This window comes from Anser anser (assembly GCF_964211835.1).
Source record: "Anser anser genome assembly, chromosome: Z".
Taxonomy (NCBI): domain Eukaryota; kingdom Metazoa; phylum Chordata; class Aves; order Anseriformes; family Anatidae; genus Anser; species Anser anser.
In genome coordinates, this window is record NC_139723.1 from 7,441,139 (window position 1) to 7,460,922 (window position 19,784).

Sequence of the window (19,784 nt, forward strand, 5' to 3'; positions counted from 1 at the left end):
AACTGTGTACACCTTAGAGGGTACCAACTCTTTAACAACAACAACAACAACAACAACAACAACAACAACAACAACAAAACATAATCCTAACAGAAATCCCATGTTTTTGCATTATTTTTCCTTAAAATTTCTTGATATTTTTGTTACCATTTAGGACAATTTAGATTATCTCAAAATCCATCATGCAGTCTCTTATAGTCGAGCTGCTTCTTTCACATCAGCACAACTTTCTTTCCTCTTCATAGTGTGGCATATTGAAACAGCATGTAATAGAAATGTCAGCACGGAACAACGTCACCTTCTGTTGGCATCTCGGTTTCATTAAAGGCATTCAGGTCTGCTTATTAGACGTTACAGATTCACAGATTCACAGATTCACAGATTTCTCTAGGTTGGAAGAGACCTCAAGATCATCGAGTCCAACCTCCGACCTAACACAAGTACTCCACTAAACCATATCCCTAAGCTCTACATCTAAACGTCTTTTAAAGACCTCCAGGGATGGTGACTCCACCACCTCCCTGGGCAGCAAGTTACATCTAGGTCTGTTACATTACTGGTACATTGTAGGTACCAGTATACTCGTGTCATGAAAAATTATTACAGAAGCAGGTTTCATATTAAACATCAGTTTAAATTATTAATTTGCCTTCACCGTGCTACATTAGTGTAATTTCCCATGCGTAACATTTAAAGATAATTCAGAATCTCCACACAGTTTCTGTGTGATATTTTGTCAGTCTTAATGCCACACCACCCAACCCAAGAACATTTCCTTCCAAGCAGAAGAGGTACTGAGACAGTGCCATGATTTCTGCTCTACTCATCTTCTGCTCCCTCTTTTGGGGCTAACAAGGGCTGAAAGGTGGTGATACCGATGCTAACTACGTGGTGACTAAATTCTGCTCCTTTGCCCTGCTATTAGTGCAAAATCAGAACTAGCCCCAAATTTGGGCAGTAGCCATAAGGTTGAATATAGATTTAATGCCAGGAAGTTTATGGAGGTAGGTCAGGGAGGTAGGTCCCACGAGAGAACTGCAGCCAGATCTTCATGCAATTTATCTATACTGAATTAAATGCACATTTAAAGTATATTTAAGGTATAAGATGGCAGTAGTTTAGAAGAGACAAAGTCTGTTATTTCGCTGCTGTTTTTTTTTTTGCAATGCTAGAATTCCAAGAAACTTAAACTTGAGTTAATACAGCCCCTTTAACATATTTCCTCCCATGTATTATTCAGTGTGAATAAGTGACATCAGAGGAAAAGCATAATTATGGGGAATTATTTTTATCACAGAAAATATTTTAATTTTTAAACAAGCATAGTACAATAACAAGACATGCTACTTCTATAGAAAGAGTAAGGATACTTTAGCATGAGAGTTATGCTGAGGTCCCAGATACCAGTACAAGAAAGCAAGAAACAACTCTATGTTTATTTAAGCTAGCATGACACAATGGTTTAATGGTTTTGCTAACAGTGTGGAACACCTAAGCAATACATAAGTTTTAATGGACAAAACACATCTACGAAGACTTCTAAGGGCAAAGAAAAACACCAAGATTATTTTTATTCTAAAAAAAATGTTCTTTTTCCCTTCATTGCTGCTCTGTAAGTTATTCCATTAAAATATGGGAATAATCAAGTTCTGTACCACGGTCAGCATGAGATTCTGGACAGTTTTGATGTATAAAGTGAATAAAGCTGTTTGCCATGGGCCGCGGCCTGACTCATCCTCCCTGCCCCACACTGTGTTCCTTCCAAACCTGGCTTGCCATTACTCCTGACTGCAAAAGCCAGTTAAAAGAAAAGAAAAGAAAACAAAACTAAACTAAACAAACAAACAAACAAAAAGACAATAAGCCAGCCAGTGAGACCAAACTGAGGGTGGTAGCAATGTGAGAACAAGTCTGTTTGCTGTCCCTGAGCTGGGAACCACATTGCTGCAGTCAAGGCAAGGCATGTACAGGATAAGGACGATAGGAGGAGCACTGCTAGTGGCATAGCAGTCAGACATGGGAAAGGGAGAGCGGAACAGAGGCTACAGCCTCTTTCTCCTTTCTCCTCCTTTCTCCTCTCTACCCTTTCTCCTCCAGTGTTTACCTCCTTGGTTTGGCACCACTGAGGGGCAGCAAGGCTAGCGCATTTTGAGGTGTTGTCTGAGGCTCTTGTGTGGCCGTGCATCTGGTCTGTCTCATCCCCAGACAGGACCCAAACGGTCCTGTTGGAGGCAACAGTTTAGCGAGGTGTTATCTGCAGTTTGCAGAGTTTACAGTTGTTCGGCCATTCACCCCACGACTTCTCTGATGGTACGTACTTATGAAGAAAGTAGTTCTGGGGAAGAATTACTCTTCTTAAGCGCAGCGCTCACCCCATCGCCCACCATCAAGTCACCGTGTTACAACACATCGGGGCCCAGGGAATGCCCCAGCCTGAAAAGAAGCTGTGCCTCCCCCTCACCCCCCAGCCTCCCATCCCCTCCATCCCTGGCTCTTACTGGGACACAACCTCAGGCACCCCCTGAGCAAAGGGCCTCAGGGCAGGAGGGTGGCAGCCGGGAGGGACATGGGGTCGCGCGGGGATGCTGGCACCTGAGACAGAAGTGACAGTGCTCTGGGCAAGTCTCCAGCCCTCGCTGGCAAAGGCGAGCTGTTGTTAGAAAGAGTGAGCGTTAACAACCTGAGTCAGACTCTCCCTCCTGTCCTTTCTGCTAATATTTATTAGCTTGCCCGTTTCAGTGTTAAAGACACAACATAGCTGAGCTCTGATTCAGGTTTCTTGGCAATAACCACCCAAAAGCATAACATTCCTCCTCCCAAGGTAGACAGAAGTCTGTGGGACTTCTTTGTCCCTGATGGAAACGGGGAAAGCAGCAGAGAAGCCATCCTGGCTGCCTTCCCATTCTTCCTTCTCTTCCCGTGAAAAAAGGGCTGGCAGCTCTTCCCATCGTGCCCTGCCTGAGGCCATCTCTCTCCTCAGACACTTCCCTCTTATTGCCAGAGCACCCCTTGCCCCTGCCCAGCACGAAGGACAAGAAGACCACTTGCATGGGACGGTGTGGGGTTAGCAATTTCACTAGCTAGGAGGGTCTCCTATCTTACTAACCCAGCTTGCAGTACCTGAGCTTGTTCATTCTGGAGGAACCTTCCCTCTGGCTAGTCTATCCTATGCAGTAACAGTGGTGCGCTCGACACAGCATATCCTGGCAAAGAACTACACATTCGGGTTAGCTTCTTTTCTTATGCAGATGCAGGTTCATGCTCAACTGGCTTGTCTTTGCAATTAGCGATAGGACTAGAGAGAATGGCTTCAAGTAGCACCAGGGGAGGTTTAGGTTGGAAATGAGGAGACATTTCTTCTCAGAAAGAGCAGTCAGGCAGTGGGACGGGTTGCCCAGGGAGGTGGTGGCATCACCGTCCCTGGGGGTGTTCAAGGAAAGGTTGGACATGGTGCTTAGGGACATGGTTTGGTGGGTGACATTGGTGGTAGGGGGATGGTTGGACCAGATGGTCTTGGAGGTCTTTTCCAACCTTAATGATTCTCTTATTCTTTGTAATCAGTTATGTGAGGTCAGTAATTCTTTTCTAGCAAGCTGAGTGCTGGTGATTCATTGCCAGCTTCAGTCGGTGTCTCTACTGACAGAGGACAGCAATATCTACAGAAGCACAGAAGCACTGAGCTTTGCTAAATCAATTTTGTATGAGAGGCAAGAGTTACTGAAAGGAAGAAATATTCTAGCATTTGGCTACATGTGCTGGCTGCCACCATCAAACCTGTGCTTTCCAGGGCTTTCCCAAGGCAACACAGCCTGTCAAAGAAGCCCCAGAGAGACGAGGTTGGAAGCGAGCACCTGCTCCAGCTGACTGTCCTAAACACAGAGCAGCATCAGCAGTAGTGACCTGCTAGAGAGAAAAGGAAGCAGGGAATCTGGGGAAAGGGTAAGGAGGACAGGAGCCTGTCAGCTAAATATGGGTCGGTGTGAAAAGTCAGATCAAAACATCAAAGATAAAATGGCAACAAGTTTGAAGGATATCAGTAAAAAAAGACGGGGAAAAAAAGATTGAGATGATCAGGAAAGAGGGCAGGAAAGGACAGGATTTTACTGTTTTGATGATAAACTGGACTTTCTGACGTTAGCAGAAGTATGTCAGCAGAGGAGCTCGAAGGTTAGAATAAAATACACAAAGAAAACAGGCCATTTTAAATTACACTGACACTTTCCGTGTCCTTATAGACAATGCTGTTTGATACTGTAACACTTTTCCTGTTCTGTGAGAATGATTTGCTGCATCCTATATCATTAGAGGCTTTGCCTGAATAAGCTCAGTTCGCTTATAAGAACTGAGTTATGAAAAAAGGGCAGTGTTGATTGACAGCTCTGGAACAAACCACAGGGAAATACACGATGCTTGCATTGAGCAGTTTTCGGATGATATCATTCATACACCAACTCTACAACCCTACCGATATATCACTGCACCTCTGTCGTTATGACTATGGATTATGTAGGATGGCCTCTGCCTACACAGGGGACAGTGCTGCAAACCATTTTGGCTACTCTGTGCACACATATTTCACTTCCCCACATACACAGTGTGGGAAGTAAAGCTGTAGCTTGCTATTGAATCTCACTTCAATGCCTGTTACTAGCTTGTATATGTGCAACTATGTAAATAATTGTATATAACTAGTTTGCATGCCTTACTGCTGTACAGGTACAAAATTATTGCAGGGAAATGATCCTGTGGACTTATAGCTAATGGTCATATCTGTTCTGCACAAGGTGGAATGCAGACTCATTCTCCTTTTTGTTTTTCTGCTTGAATCCTAGAAGAAAATGGACCCCGTCTACTTGTGGTAGCAGAACAAGCCAAAATCTTCTCGCAGCGAGGTGGCAATGTCACACTGCCATGTAAATTTTACCACGAACACACATCAACAGCTGGCTCAGGAACCCACAAAATCCGGGTCAAGTGGACCAAACTCACCTCAGATTACCTCAAAGAAGTGGACGTCTTTGTTGCAATGGGACACCACAGAAAGAGCTATGGAAAGTACCAGGGCAGAGTGTTTCTGAGAGAAAGCAGTGAAAATGATGCCTCCCTTGTAATCACAAACATAATGCTGGAGGATTATGGAAGATATAAGTGTGAGGTGATTGAAGGATTAGAGGATGACACGGCAGTGGTAGCTCTGAATTTGGAAGGTAAGTAACGCCTGAATTATACCTAAATTTAGATTTGCGTGGTGTTAAGGAATACCTGCTTTTCCTCCTCATACTGCTGGTATTGTGCTATCAGCAATAGCAGCAAGCTGAGAAGTGGGATTCATTGTGCTCTGGGGACCTGGGCCTGACAGCCTCTAGCAGCTATCATAAATTAGAAGAACATTAGAACTTTTATAACTTACACTAGCCCACAGCATATTCAGCTCCCAGTGAGCCTAGTGCAAGGGGAGCCAAGAGAAAAAAAAATCAACCCCTGACCAAACACAGTATGAAGGACTCCATATGTTTTTAATTTGGTCCTGTAGTTTTACAGAAATTGCTACGTGTTTTTGCAGTAGACTTGGGCAAAATTATATTAAGAATTCCCCTAAAAGCCATTTTACAGAACTTTGGGACATTTTATATTAGCAAGCAGATAAAAATCTTCTTACAACAGGGAAAATCCTAAAATAATTTTACAGAGACAATGGTTTTGTCTTTTTTCCAGCTTTATAATTGTATGAAATACATCTCTATATATCCTGCTAAGACAACTTTTATATGTAGACTGTAGTAGCCACTTCCCTCAGCAATATTCTTCTAAACAATACAATACAAACCATTAGAAAAAATGGTGCAATGGATTGAAAAAGGACAAAAAAAATCATCTTTCATTTACTCTTATGAAATTCAGATAAATTTTATGAGATTCAGTGAAGGTAAATCTGCATTTGGCCTTTTTCCCCAACACGCTGTGTAGTTCTCAGCAATAAACCACGAGTTGCTTGACATGTCTCCCTGTCCCCATTGCCCTTATACTTACCAACATGTGTATCAGGCATTATGTGGTAGTTAGGGGGAAAAAAAATGGGAGGGAGGTGAAAAAAAAAAAAAAAAGAAGAAAAAAATATCAAAAGCAAGACCCATTAAATCAGTGAGGTATATGAATCTTTCACTGCAGGCTGTTGCACATTGTGATGGTTGTTTACTTAATTCTCAATAAGACTGGTTCACTGTTGGTTGCAACCAAATAGATATCACGGGATGAGCTTACTTCTTTACATCCATTTTTTTCTTTCCTGGTTGGAGGCTGCTAATATCTTCCGTTTCTGGGTACAGAAAGGCCCTGGCCCTGTACAGTTTTCGTGCCAGCACAATATTCCTTTTAGATTGTTTTTCACCCCACATAATTGGTTCTTAATAAGAACATACACTGTTCTTTACAAATTTAGGAGATAAAGAAAATTGGTCATGTACACAGGTTAAGTTACCTAATACTCAGTGTTGAGTGAAGACAGAAATGAGTAGAAGGAAAAAGCATTTTACTTCATTCATGGCATAAGGCAATAACATTCTTCTGACAGGCTCCTCATGTCCCAGGTACATACCTCCATCATCCTTCGAGCTTGTTCAGGTAAATCACTGTGCATCTTGTTCCCAGTCATATACTGGGACTTCCCAGCATTTTATGGCATATTGATATCTTATGCCAATGTAATACAGTCAGAGCCAGTGTAAAATCTTTAAAATATTCATCGCACCACACATTTGGTACCTGTTCTGGTGCCACGTAGCATCGTGCCTTTGAAGTAACAGTTACATGGTTTTTGACGCTGCCCAGAGCTAAATGCTGAATTCACAAATGGGCTAATGAGCAGTACGAGGTTGCTCAGGTAGACATCTGCGTAGAATTGTAGAACAATAGGATGGTTTGGGTAGTAAGGGACGTGAAAGATCATCTAGTTCCAACCCCCCTGCCATGGCCAGGGACACCTCCCACCTGATCAGGTTGCCCAAAGCCCCATCCAGCCTGGCCTTGGGCACTGCCATGGGGCATCCACAGCTTCTCTGGGCAGCCTGGGCCTGGGCCTCACCGCCCTCAGAACAAAGAATTTCTTCTTTATAGCTAATCTAAATCTACCCTCTTTTGGTTTAAAGCCATTACTCCTTGTCCCATCACTACACAGATCCTGAAAAGCACATGAACAGAGACATCCCAGCCCTGACATCCCCAAGAGTTGCTAAGTCTCTTTTTTTGAAGACAAACCCCCAAGTTAGTCAGCAATAAGCACTGGAGAAATGGTATCTCTTGAACAAAATGGCAAGAAACAGATTTTCTATCTTTTTTACCATGACCATTTAGTGATAGAGCACCAGGTTATTGGATACAAGATCTAGGTTCTACCTCCCAACACACATCTTCTAGCCTACTGCATCTGCCTTTGAAGTATGCCAACTCCAGCCCATCTTCTCCAGTACCACCACTCCTTCCTGTTTCCTCCTGCCTCAAATCCAACATAAGGAAATTCATTGGATAGGATGGGCAAAGAGGTGTCATTTGTCTTTAGCCAAGTATGTTCCAATCTCTGTTCGAAGGAGAGTTCACACATTTTAATGAGTGTCTGGCTACCGTACAGAACAATGTCTTGTTTTAAAACTTTTGTCAGATATGGGTGTCAAATTGTTCATATCTGATATTATAGAGTGTCATTTCCTAATCAGACAGAAAATACTAATTTAGGAAACCTTATGGTAAAAGTTAACCTTTCAAGAGGTGAGATAAGAGTCTGAGTGTGTCAGATTGGAATAAAACAACTTAGTAATGATTAGGATAAATAAATCCAAGTCTAAGTTGTGTTGAAGTTTCATTCTAAAATCATAATGATTAAAGTGTACTTTATTTACAAGCGTATATTTACAATGGGCATAATGGATATACATAAGGGATGGAGTGTATCCCTCTTTTTGTGTGCCCCTGCACTCATCTTTCATCTCATCTGTAGGTTTATGCAGTGTTGGCTTTTATTGCTGTTTCATGCATTTGGTCAATGCAGACCAGAATAAGTTTAAAAAAAAATCAAATTTATTAGATAAAATTTACTTTAGTCTTTGGACAACAATGAGAATATATTAGTCCATACTAACATCCTTCATCTGTTATAAGCAATAAGGTTAATCTCACACTAGGAAGGATCTGCATCAGTAGCCTGGTGTCCCGAGATGGTGGCCCTCAGGATGTTAGTTGGCAGCAAGACAAAACCATTTACACCCAGGAATGCCCGCTAGCAGCATAAAACAGCTGATCACTCCAGTGTGAGTTCACTGTACAAACAGCATCAATTTGGCTAGGTGAAAGCATGTAAATTTATCTATATGAAAATAGTTGACCTCTACCTCAATGGACCTTTTATCTTCTCTGAATGTGGTAAAACTTTATTCTTATTAGAAGTAAAGGCCTCCTAGGATTGTCATTAAATAAGCTATCCATAATAACTGGTTATTTTTAGCTGTGGAAAAAACAAACAAGCAAACAAACAACAACAACAACAACAAAGAAAAAAAACAGTGAAATTAGACTCCATCTGTATTTGTTACATACCTTGCACAACTTTTTTTGCATATTCTCTTTGTTATTATGAAAGAGAAAATCTTTCATAATATCCTTCATTCTTTTCCTTCCTTCCTTCCTTCCTTCCTTCCTTCCTTCCTTCCTTCCTTCCTTCCTTCCTTCCTTCCTTCCTTCCTTCCTTCCTTCCTTCCTTCCTTCCTTCCTTTTTTTTAAAAAAAGCACTTTTAAAAACAACCTTGTTATCATTATCATCCTGTTTGTGGACTTAGATGCAGGGTCTAAGGGCAGAAGTGTTGCACTGGGCACAGTGGATGGAAGAAGTGGCAGGAACTGAAGAGAGTGGGATGTATTTTATGTTAACCTTGTCACCAAAGCCATTTTCTCAATGAGCCGAACATGCCATGCTCCTGTGCATAAAATAAGGATCATGAGCTTTGTATTCTTTTTCAAATATTCTGAGAGTACCAAAAGCTGAACAAATTAAAGGGCCTCCTATGGAAGGTAGATGTTGTTGCCTGAGTCATAAGCAAAGAATGAATTCTCAGCTTATAGTAAATTTCCTTTATGTTGTTGTTTTACTGTTCTTCACTAAATTTTCTTTATGTCAGTGCTTTATTGTTTTTCTCTCTTATGAGCATGAGGCACTGTAGTGAATCTCTCTATACCAGGTTTGTGTGCTTTGGTTTCCTGGGAAGGTGAAAGCTCCAGTAGCACCCTTGCTCATATTGCTCAGGCACAGATCGAGTGTACTATTCCTTCATGGCACTGAGATTCATGGGCCAGGTGGTAGAGAAAGTGGAACAACGCTAAGCTGCTGAAGGCAGGTTTTTAATTTGTTAGGATTTTGTTTTATAGGTCCTGTCTTCAGGGATAGATGATAACTGAACACAGTAGCCTTGCAGTACAGGCTATAAAATAATTACTTGATACATTCAACAGTACCAGAAATATGCAGATCTAGATAAAGCTGTTAAAAATCTCTGTAGACTGTGCTTCTTGATAGAAATTAACACTTTGGGTGGCTTCACTTAAACCCCAAACTAGCAGGTTTTTGATCTTGCTTGAAGGTATGTTAGCCTTTATGCCCAAGATGGGGTGGGAAAAAGAGCAGCATCTCCTTCCAAAACAGACTTTATAGCTCAAAAATAGATCAAACAAGTTCATGAGCTCCATATAAAAAAATCTTCCAAATTATTACAGAAATCATTTCTAATCTAGTCCTCGTTTCTAATCAGATTTACCCTAATTTGTTTCTTTTGCATGTTGCTGTTATATTCATACACCAAAAGCTATTTAAAACATTCTTTGCATAACAATGTGTTGTTCTGTCTACAGTAAAACTGATGATATAAGGCACACCATTTGTAAGTGCTTAGAAGACAACAACATTTGTTGTAAAAGACAACAGTTCGGCAAGAATAAATTGTGTCAGACCATGTAATTCCTTCTGTGTCAGGACAACAGGTCTTTGCAGACACACATGTACTGCCACTACTGTGAGAAATGGTACTTCAAGGATGCAGCGAAGTAAAAGATCTAAATAGAGCAACAAAAAATTATCTGGAAATGATGACCTGAAAGGAAAATGCTAAAATAATTAGGACTGAATAGCCTAAGGAGAGCAAAGAAAGACAACAGTCTTCAAATTTTGATAAAGGCTGTAGAAAATAAAAAGGAAATAATCTGCCCCAGGCCAGGCAAGTCTAGTTGGTGTGCCTGCATTGGTCAGAAGCAAGTGACCCTGCTGATGGCTTTGTGCAGGGGTGCTGTGGAATGGATGGACACCGCCTCAAGTGGCCCCGGTTTCATGGGGAGGCTGCTACCTCTTCACAGCTGGTGGCCCACCATGGAGCCTGTGCTGAATAGTCAAGACACTCAACAGGCAGAGGAGTGGAGATGGATTCTGAAGGAAAATGAGGGACTTACAGCTTCTCACAGAATTTTAGAAATCCAACGTGGAAAATTTTGCCTTCAAGTGCATGAACTTGCCAAAGTAAAACTGTACCCTACAGTATGGCATATAGCAAACCCTACTGTACCTGGTGTTTACACTGGCTACACAAAAACTTACTTTTCTGTTTAGGCTAGAACTCAAGGAAGCCCATTTCTTTACTCTGGCTTTAAAAAGACTTCTTTTTTTCTTTTTTCTTTTTTTTTTTTTTAATTTTTTTCCACATGCATTAACAGAGATTTTGTTCTAGCTGTAAATACTCTTAAAACTGCTAATTGCGTATGGTACGAGCTTAATAGACACCCATAAATTGTTACAGGAGTTGTGCTTTCTAGGCTTATTTCCTCATCTTGCCTTAGATAACCATTACAGCTCCTTGCACTGTGAATGTCCCTATAGTGACTGGGTAACTACAAAGCATTTGTACTGAGTTTTAGGAATTACCTGCATGTAGGAATCTGAAATAGCTTGCAAAGGACACACAAATATCATGCTTTTTTCTACTCCTTATGTGAGCAGGACTGAGCTCTGCTTCTCTGATTATTTTCCTCTTATTAACCGAACATTTGGTTCTCACAGACCTCTTATAAATTCTCCCTCTGAAACAAATAGAGAAAAAAAATATTCCTCAATCAGGGAAAAGGTAGCAGTCAACACTTGTGCACAAAAGCACTTTTGACGTTGCTTTGCAAGACAGTTTCTCTTGTCCCTCTCTCTCCCTTCTCCTGGTTTACCTTTCATAAACTATAATGAGAAGCACAGTAGCAGAGTTGTACACCTGAACTGAACGTAAGGCATCATGGAAATATGGGCTTGTGTACGGGGAGGATATGTTAAACCTCCACGTCTTGCCTTCTGATTTGGTACAAGTCCTAATTTCCATTACAAAAGTCGTTTTTGGGACTGTGATTGCATTGCCACAGGTACATACAGCAAGCTGGGTCAGATCCTTGCTGCTCACTGACAGGTGTGCTCTGTACTGAATCCATGTGTCTCAGGTCCATCCTCTAGCATGGGTTGTCCCACCGTGGGTGTAGGTCCTATTTCAGAGAAATGCAAGTCTGGGAGAGGAGCCACATGGTCAAGTCCATGCGCTAAGTTGATATTCCTCATTCAGGCTCCACAAGTATCTCAACAGCTTCCTCAGGGTGAGGAGCTGAATCACCAAGGTCGAGCTATGGGTTTCAGCTCCATCTTCCCACAAGCTGTGTGAGGGAACCACAGCTCTCTGGGTTTTAAAGAGGCTCCCTGCACAGACATGTTTTCTGGTAGATGGCTGGAAGTGCCTGACTGCATACAGATAGCATGTGAAGACTGCCAGCAGGACGTGCCTACAGAAAATGGGGGGATCAGCAGCTTTTGTTCATAGTGAGCTGGAGAGCGAGCCATACATAACAGGCTACAGTTATGTACAGTGTTTGGAATAACAAAACCATTCTTCCCCTGTGGAATATTATCTGGAGCTTTCATGTGACCAGCAGTAAGTGTTAATTTCCAGCCATTTGAGGCTGGAAGTTTTCCTCTCCCTCCGTTTTCTGAGCCGAATTTGTTAACATTTGGAAGTGGGTGTTCTGTCTGGTGGCAAAACACAGGGTTGGAGTCAGGGTTTTTGAGTTGGTCTGTAGTTTGGGAACAGAAACGAGCCTCCAGACAGCTTTTGTCCACTTGAGAACAGATGGGATGGATTATCTTCTGATGGTTTATAAGATCCAAGACCAAAGAAGATAGTGTGCAGTGAGGCTCAGAACTGCTAAACTGTACCAAAAGGAAGATGAACAGTAAGATCTAGCTATCAATTTAGTGTTAGTTTCATAGGGAAATGAAGAAGATAAAACAATATTAGCAACGATTCAAAATAACGCAAAGCTACACAAAGTACATATCGAGTCAATGGAGCTGTACAACATCACCAATGGCCACCCCCATCTGCAGGGTGAAATTAGTGCTAATCAGTTGCAGGCTTGTACTGCAGTTGAACCCAAACAAAAATCAGCTTCTATGCAGTCTACCCGAATATAGCCCAAAGCTAGTATTACAGTTTTGTGCCTATTTACGTTATTAAGACATTATGTCTTAAACTGTCAAGCTCGAGTACATTTGTAACAAATGAACATACATATTTAACCATCTAAAAAAAAGCTGATTTTAGAAATCTTATGGAACCAAATCGGTTTGAACAGTTTCCAACAAATTGCAAGGTATATAAGTTTAGCTGTTCAGTTTCTACCATCCACCTCTAGTAGGGTTCTTTTTACGTGGACATGCAGATCAAGCACATATACTGGACAAGGAGTCAGTTGTCTGGGGAAGCATAGTTCTGGGAAGACAATAAGTATTGGATTTCTCATAAAGCAATAAAGCTTGGACTCCTCTGATGCTTGCTATATTTTTACCACAGTCATTTTTATTTCTATCCATTAACACCAAGGGAGAATTAATATATTTTTATTTTTATTTTTTGAAGGGGCAGGAGGGAGGAAGGAAAAACAAAGTTTGAGAAATCATGCCATAGCTACAGCTTCTTATTTATGAAGTTCTAGTTAGCAGCACATGAAGCGTTACAATTCATTCATGCTTTATAGTTCAGGACAACTAATAACTGAAAAGTACTTTAAAGAAAGATTTACAAAAGGAAAGAAAATCAGCAGACTCTCCAGTTAATTGCTGGAGGAGAACAAAATCTTGTTTGTTATTACCCTGCCAAGTTTACATTTGCATGCTTTATTTTCTTGGATCGAGTCACTGAAGTTTAGTAATAACAGAGATTTTATTTAACAAAAATAACACTGTTTGGATGATAGATGAGTGAGGGAGAGGAGAGGAGGGAAAGAAAGGAGACGATAAGATACCAGTGGAATAGACACCAAAGTGGGCCGAGTGCTCAAGAAGAAGAATGACTTCATTGCACGCTGACAGTCTTGCATGACTGTAATGTAATTTCAGTATCCTCTGCTACATTGCCCTGGAGATGAGGAACTTGTTACAGGGAGAATTCATCAGCGGGGAGAAAAGAAAAAGAGAGATGGATGTCTGTACCAGAGTTTAAAGTTTTTGGCTCATCCCCTAATGTGTTATCTTGTCTTCAGCCTCTCTGCATCCCACAGCACTCCGTTGTGCAGGGGTGTTTGAGAATAAACATTCTGAGCTGGATCTTCTCTGGTGACATTTTACTTCAGTTTATTATGAAGATTGGGCTGAAGCCAACTATAAAATTTAGATCTGAGTTAAGTTTCTAAACCCTGCCAAAGTTAGGGTGGTCTGATCCAAACTTTTGTTTCACGTCTCTTTCTTCTTTGTACTGTCTTTTATCAGAGCCACATGGGGAGGTGGTTCTTCAGCATTTTCTGAAACATCCTTCGTGCTTTGAGAAATAACTTTTAAATGCAGGTATACGTATATAAATATCCTGTGGAAAAGTCTATGAGATAAGTTCAATAACCGTGACTGAATGTTGCTGCTGAAACTGCTCTGTAGCTACGTCGGCCACCTCCGTGTGGACGTTCTCTGTCCCCAGGTCTCTGTGCCCTGCCTGTCTGCAGCTGCTCACCACTGATAAGCAGCAGGAAGGTCTGTGGTACTCCTCAGGGGTGGAAGGAGGCACTGGCAGGTCTGTGCTTCTTATCAAGTCTGTCTGGCATTGCTGCACGCTGGGTGCTGCATGGCTAAATGGTTTCCTCACCTAAATGAGGAAACCTGTTGTCTGCTCAAGGGACCCTGCTCCCCGATGCCCTCTGTGAGGAGCTCTGCCTCCTTGAGTGGTGAGGAACTGCCAAAAAGCAGCTGGAGAGTATCAGAAAGGACTCTCTAGAACCACACACAATTTCATGGATTTTATTTCCCTATAAATTTCCTATTTTAATATCTCAGGACCCTGATATTATATCCCCTACCAGACTAGCCTTGAAATGTTCTTTTTAAGCTGGGCATGAAATGCCTTCCTGTTCCTGGGACAATGTGAAATAGAATAAAAACAAACAAACAAAAATCCAACAGTCTTGAACTCTCAGGAAATCTTGGCAAGAGTCCAGGAAAAGAGCACAGCACTCTTATGTCAATCAGAACATTTTATTTTAACGTTCACATGCAAGAAGAAATAGTTCGTTTGTCTCCACGCTACAATTTCTTCTTTTTATGTGATTGCAAGAAAATCCCCAAATCCCACCCAGAAAAAAAAAAAAAAGAAAGAAAGAAAGAAAGAAAGAAAGAAAAAGAAGAAATAGAATTAAGCTTTTTTTTTTTTTTTAATATTTTTAAAGGGAAATTGATCTTGCAGCCAGTAAACTTGACTTTTCTGATGGGAAGCATTTAGTTGCAAAATTTCTTCCAGCTCTTCTCGTCTTTAAGCACTCCTTGCATGCACGAGGGTGAGACCAGAGCAGGGACAGCAGAGCTGCTGGTGGGGCACACGTGCAGCCCTGGGGGGCTCCCCACTGGGTTACCTGGAGAGGAGCTAGGTGAGAAGGTGGCTGCATCCCCTTCTCAGACCACGCAGCTGATGTGCTGGCAGAGCATTTTTCCCAAGAAAAAAAACAATTTAGCAGTCAAACACATTATTGGGTTAACCTTTATTTCTTTCTGATGACTGGAAATGCTGCTTCTCCTTCTTGTGCTCTTTTGGTGTTGAAGATACTCAGCTAGCCCCCTCTCTGCCATTTCAGGTGTCGTATTCCCCTACTCTCCGCGGCTGGGTCGTTACAACCTGAACTTTCACGAGGCTCAGCAAGCCTGCCTGGACCAGGACTCCATCATCGCCTCCTTCGATCAGCTCTATGAGGCCTGGAGGTCCGGGCTGGACTGGTGTAATGCGGGCTGGCTCAGCGACGGCTCCGTGCAGTACCCCATCACCAAGCCCAGGGAGCCCTGTGGGGGGAAGAACACGGTGCCTGGCGTCAGGAATTATGGCTTCTGGGACAAGGATAAGAGCCGCTACGATGTGTTCTGCTTCACCTCAAACTTCAATGGTAAGAGCTGGGCTCGCTTCTACCTCGCGAGCGGCCATTTCAGAAAATAAAGCAATGCCGACAGCAGCAAAGGGCAGCAGATGACACTTAGCTGGCCAAAGTTTGCGTCAGCTTTGGGAAATGTTGCTGTTGAATTTACCAAGACATGCCCAGAGTAATGTTGTCTTTGCCACATGTTCACACAGATAATTTTTAAAACTTGGAGTCGTACTGGCAGTAGTTTCTAATATGTCCGCTTTCACCCCATTAGTATTAATGCAATAACTTTTTAATGCTGTTTGCCCAGGTTCTTTCAGCTACAGTGATGAAGAAATCAGTAATTCCTTTAATTGAACTTCCCCACTGAATTCAATTATAACTATGATGTTTTACAACTTAAATGTCACCAAAACAAAGTTCTGATTGCCACTTCATCTCTGGTGTTGTCTCAAGCAGCTCCAGCTCATACACCAAGTCTAATATGACTAATACTTCCTTATCAGTAAAGCTATTTCTGGCTCTTGTGCCTAATAATTTAGATTTCTAATCTTAGTACACTGTCAAAACCAAAATATGTTCGCTCTAGCTCTGAGCTTGGTTTGCTCTAAACCTTATTTTAGTGACTGCAAGATTTCAACTGTTAGTAGTAGAACTGTTAGTAGGTGTGAAATGAGCTGATCTCAGCCTGCCATCATTTAATCTAGTGCCTGAAAAGGATTTACAAAGCGTGGCTGTCAATGAGAGGGGCACTGCAAGTGAGCAGTGCAAAAGGAGTCTCCAATCTTCTGCAACATCATGCTCATGGGTAATTCCTGTTTGGCGTGCAGCCCCACCAGAGCAAGGAGCACGGCCTTTTTTGTGTTGTGCTCAGATTGATTATTCACACTGAAGCATTTGTGCTCTACAGCACACAAAAAAATAAACATAAGCTTTGCTCTTAGAAGATATGTTCTGTCCCACCCTCTCAGAAAAACAAAACAAAACAAAAACGAACAAACAAACAAAACAACTACAAAACAACAAATCCTGAAACCAACAATATCAAAAATGAGACTGGATGTACTCTGAAACAAATGTTTATCTAATTTTTATCATGCTACATCATTCCGTGAAATGCTGGCTCATATTTTTTCTTGCTCCACTGATTCAAGGTGAAATCTTGTATGAGCTCATTGTATGCAGATTTAAATCTGTAGTAATGAAATAGCACTAAGTAATAAAATGAACTAGGGGAAAAAATAAATTTGATAGCTGCGCCATTTAAAGTGCTTGCAGGGCAAACATTTGTGATCGCTGGTCACTAATGACCACCCCTTTCCATACTAGTAGCTCAACAGTATCTCTTATGGGAAGATAAAAATCATTTCTGAAAAAAAAAAAGAGAAAAAGGTACTGATAGACAAATATTGTCTGTACACTAATATGGCAGGATAGAGAAGGAGGGAAGAGGAATGAGGTAAGGTGAGGACAAGGTATACAGGTGGCAAAGAGATCAAAGAAAGCAAAGATCCATTAAAATGGATCTCATGCTTGGGGAGTTGGTTAAACTGCCCTGCAAGACAGAATGCCACACAGCGACAGGATGATGTAAAGAGCTGAGCGCCAATTTCCCCGTCTCCCTGTAGCTCATCACGATACGAGTCCCTCAAGCTACCAGCAGAAAACCTCGACATACCCTCCTGTGTCCCTTCTATGTTCTCCACTGTTCATATCCCAAGCACACCTTAACATCCACAATAATCCCAGGAACCCTCCCAGAATGCCAGCTTCCTACTGGCAGCTCAGAAATTCAGATAGCTTATACATGCTTAACAATGTCATTAGTGTTCTCACTGTAAAGGGAAAAACCTTATAATAACCCTATTTGCCACCAGGTTGCAATTGCCAAAGATAGTGGCTATGGGCACTGAGCTGTTTCTGGAACACACAATATTGATCCTCTCGGCTCAGGAACAGCCAAGGAAAATGAGAAGTGGTTAGGGCACCATGCATTTCCAACAGTGGCAGTGACTGCTGGAGTCTCCTGACAGTGTGAAACAGAGAAGCCTTCAGCTGTATGTGAGGGAGCTGGAAAAACGCCAGGGGCCCCAGGATCAGAGGCATGTAAGGCTAGCTCAAAAAAAAAAAAAAAAAAAAAACTCAAAGAGTGTCAGTTGTATGAGCTGCTGCTGTGAATAACGAGGGTGTGTGAGGTTTACATTGGGTTCTTTTTAGAGAAGGAAATCTCAAAAATACGTTATGATCTCAAGGAAGATTAAAAAAAAAAAAAGGAAAGAAAGCCTCAGTTTTAAATAGTTGAGGCTTGGGTTTTACGTGGAGAAGAAAGGTACACGATGACAAAATTACATTCAGTCATTAAGGTGAAAAATGAAAATATAGTCTTCAATGCAGTGAGCTCCAGTCCAGATTCAGTGTTTTCACTCTGGATCTACTGGAGTCCCCCTGTGGTAAACTGAGTACACCAAGAAATAATGACAAAAATTTGTTTTGATGCTGTTAGAAATGAATTCTGCACTCATTCCTGTTAACTGCACAGTGAAATAGTTTCAGCAGAGTTCTTCTGCAATGCAGTATAAAATAATCTTAGTACTTTATGAAAATTACCCTCTACAGTGTCTTTTCTCAGACTAGTTTAAGTGCAGTACTTGAGCATTTTGTTCTGCCTGTGTAACTGTGTCATTCAGGTCATTCACAGAGGATTTTTTTTTGTGTTTTGTGGCTGTGCAGGTAAAGTCAAACACCCCAAAATGGATCATCTGCTTTTTGAAAACTGTAGTACCAGCATTTTACCAGTTTATAGGAATATGTAATGATATATATAGAGAAAGAACTATACAAAGGGTAACATTATCGTAATTCTGTCAATATGCTTACTGTTCAGAGTTCAAGAATAAGACCATACGGCTGTGCAGGAAAGATGGTCCTTTTCTGTACAAGTATTGCAGCAGGAATTCAAGTCCCACAGACCCAAAATGGCGTAGGACAAAGAATGTGTAATGATATAGCTGAGGGTTATTCTTTACTTAATTTCAAATGGTTTCTCAATGGGAGCAGTGAGTCTCTCAAAGAAAAACCATGGGAATCTCTGACACTGGAAAGTGTTAGGCAAGCTAAATATAGAATCATAGAATCACAGAATATCCTGAGTTGGAAGGGACCCATAAGGATCATCAAGTCGAACTCCTGGCACCGCACAGGTCTGCCCCAAATTTTAGACCATGTGACTAAGCGCACAGTCCAATCGCTTCTTAAATTCAGACAGGCTTGGTGCAGTGACTGCTTCACTGGGGAGCCTGTTCCAGTGTGCGACCACCCTCTCGGTGAAGAACCTCTTCCTGATGTCCAGCCTAAACTTCCCCTGCCTCAGCTTCACACCGTTCCTGCGGGTCCTGTCACTGGTGATAACGGAGAACAGGTCACCTGCCTCTCCACTCCCCCTTGTGAGGAAGCTGTACACTGCGATGAGGTCCCCCCTCAGCCTCCTGTTCTCCAGGCTGAACAGGCCCAGTGACCTCAGCCGCTCCTCATACGTCTTCCCCTCTAGGTCCTTCACCATCTTTGTCACCCTCCTCTGGACACTCTCCAACACCTTAATGTCCTTTTTGCACTGTGGTGCCCAGAACTGCACACAGTACTCGAGGTGAGGCCGCACCAGCGCAGAGTAGAGTGGGACAATCACTTCCCTCGACCGACTAGCGATGCCGTGCTTGATGCACCCCAGGATACGGTTGGCCCTCCTGGCTGCCAGGGCACACTGCTGGCTCATATTCAACTTGCTGTCAACCACAACCCCCAGATCCCTCTCTGCAGGGCTGCTCTCCAGCATCTCGTTGCCCAGTCTGTACGTATAGCCAGGGTTGCCCCGTTACAGCCAGGGTTGCCCCGATAGACATATCTATCAACTCCTTTATAATTAAACACTTTCAAACAAAAAAGGGTATAACTAGGGCTTGTGTCACACTTTCAGCTCATTAACGTGCATTTTGTTATGTACTTTGCACACAGAACTGCAGTGCATAACTGATTTGCTATCAGCTCTAGCAAAATCAGGTAAAAATCTCTTATGTTAACAAAATTAAAAATACAAAGAATTAATTTTAGGGATCATGTTGAAAATGCAGCTGTGAACCACCTGTTTACTTCAGTAATGCAGGTGATAAACTACCCACCACCATTTACAGGGGAGGAAGTGGTAGAAGGTCTTTTCTCAATAATGCATGCTGACCATTCCAGATAAACAGAGTACTTGATCTCTGGGAACACGTAGCTGTTGCTCTAAAAAGGGGAACAAAACTATGCAAAGTGAAATTATGTGCCCTTTCCTGAAAGCGGGTGCA

The 19,784-nt window shown here is 42.0% G+C and overlaps 1 protein-coding gene across 7 annotated transcripts in view; it reads left to right on the forward strand.

The window, feature by feature from the left end:
* Window positions 1-19,784, forward strand: part of HAPLN1 (hyaluronan and proteoglycan link protein 1) — a 64,329-nt gene that overhangs the window by 37,072 nt on the left and 7,473 nt on the right. For 5 of the 7 annotated variants that reach the window (XM_083818078.1, XM_083818077.1, XM_083818079.1 and 2 more), the window contains 2 exons: window positions 4,833-5,207; window positions 15,166-15,468. In XM_083818078.1, the coding sequence (XP_083674204.1) occupies window positions 4,833-5,207; window positions 15,166-15,468 (678 nt within the window). The remainder of the gene's footprint in view (window positions 1-4,832; window positions 5,208-15,165; window positions 15,469-19,784) is intronic. The other 2 variants (XM_083818082.1, XM_083818083.1) reach the window with 1 other exon arrangement.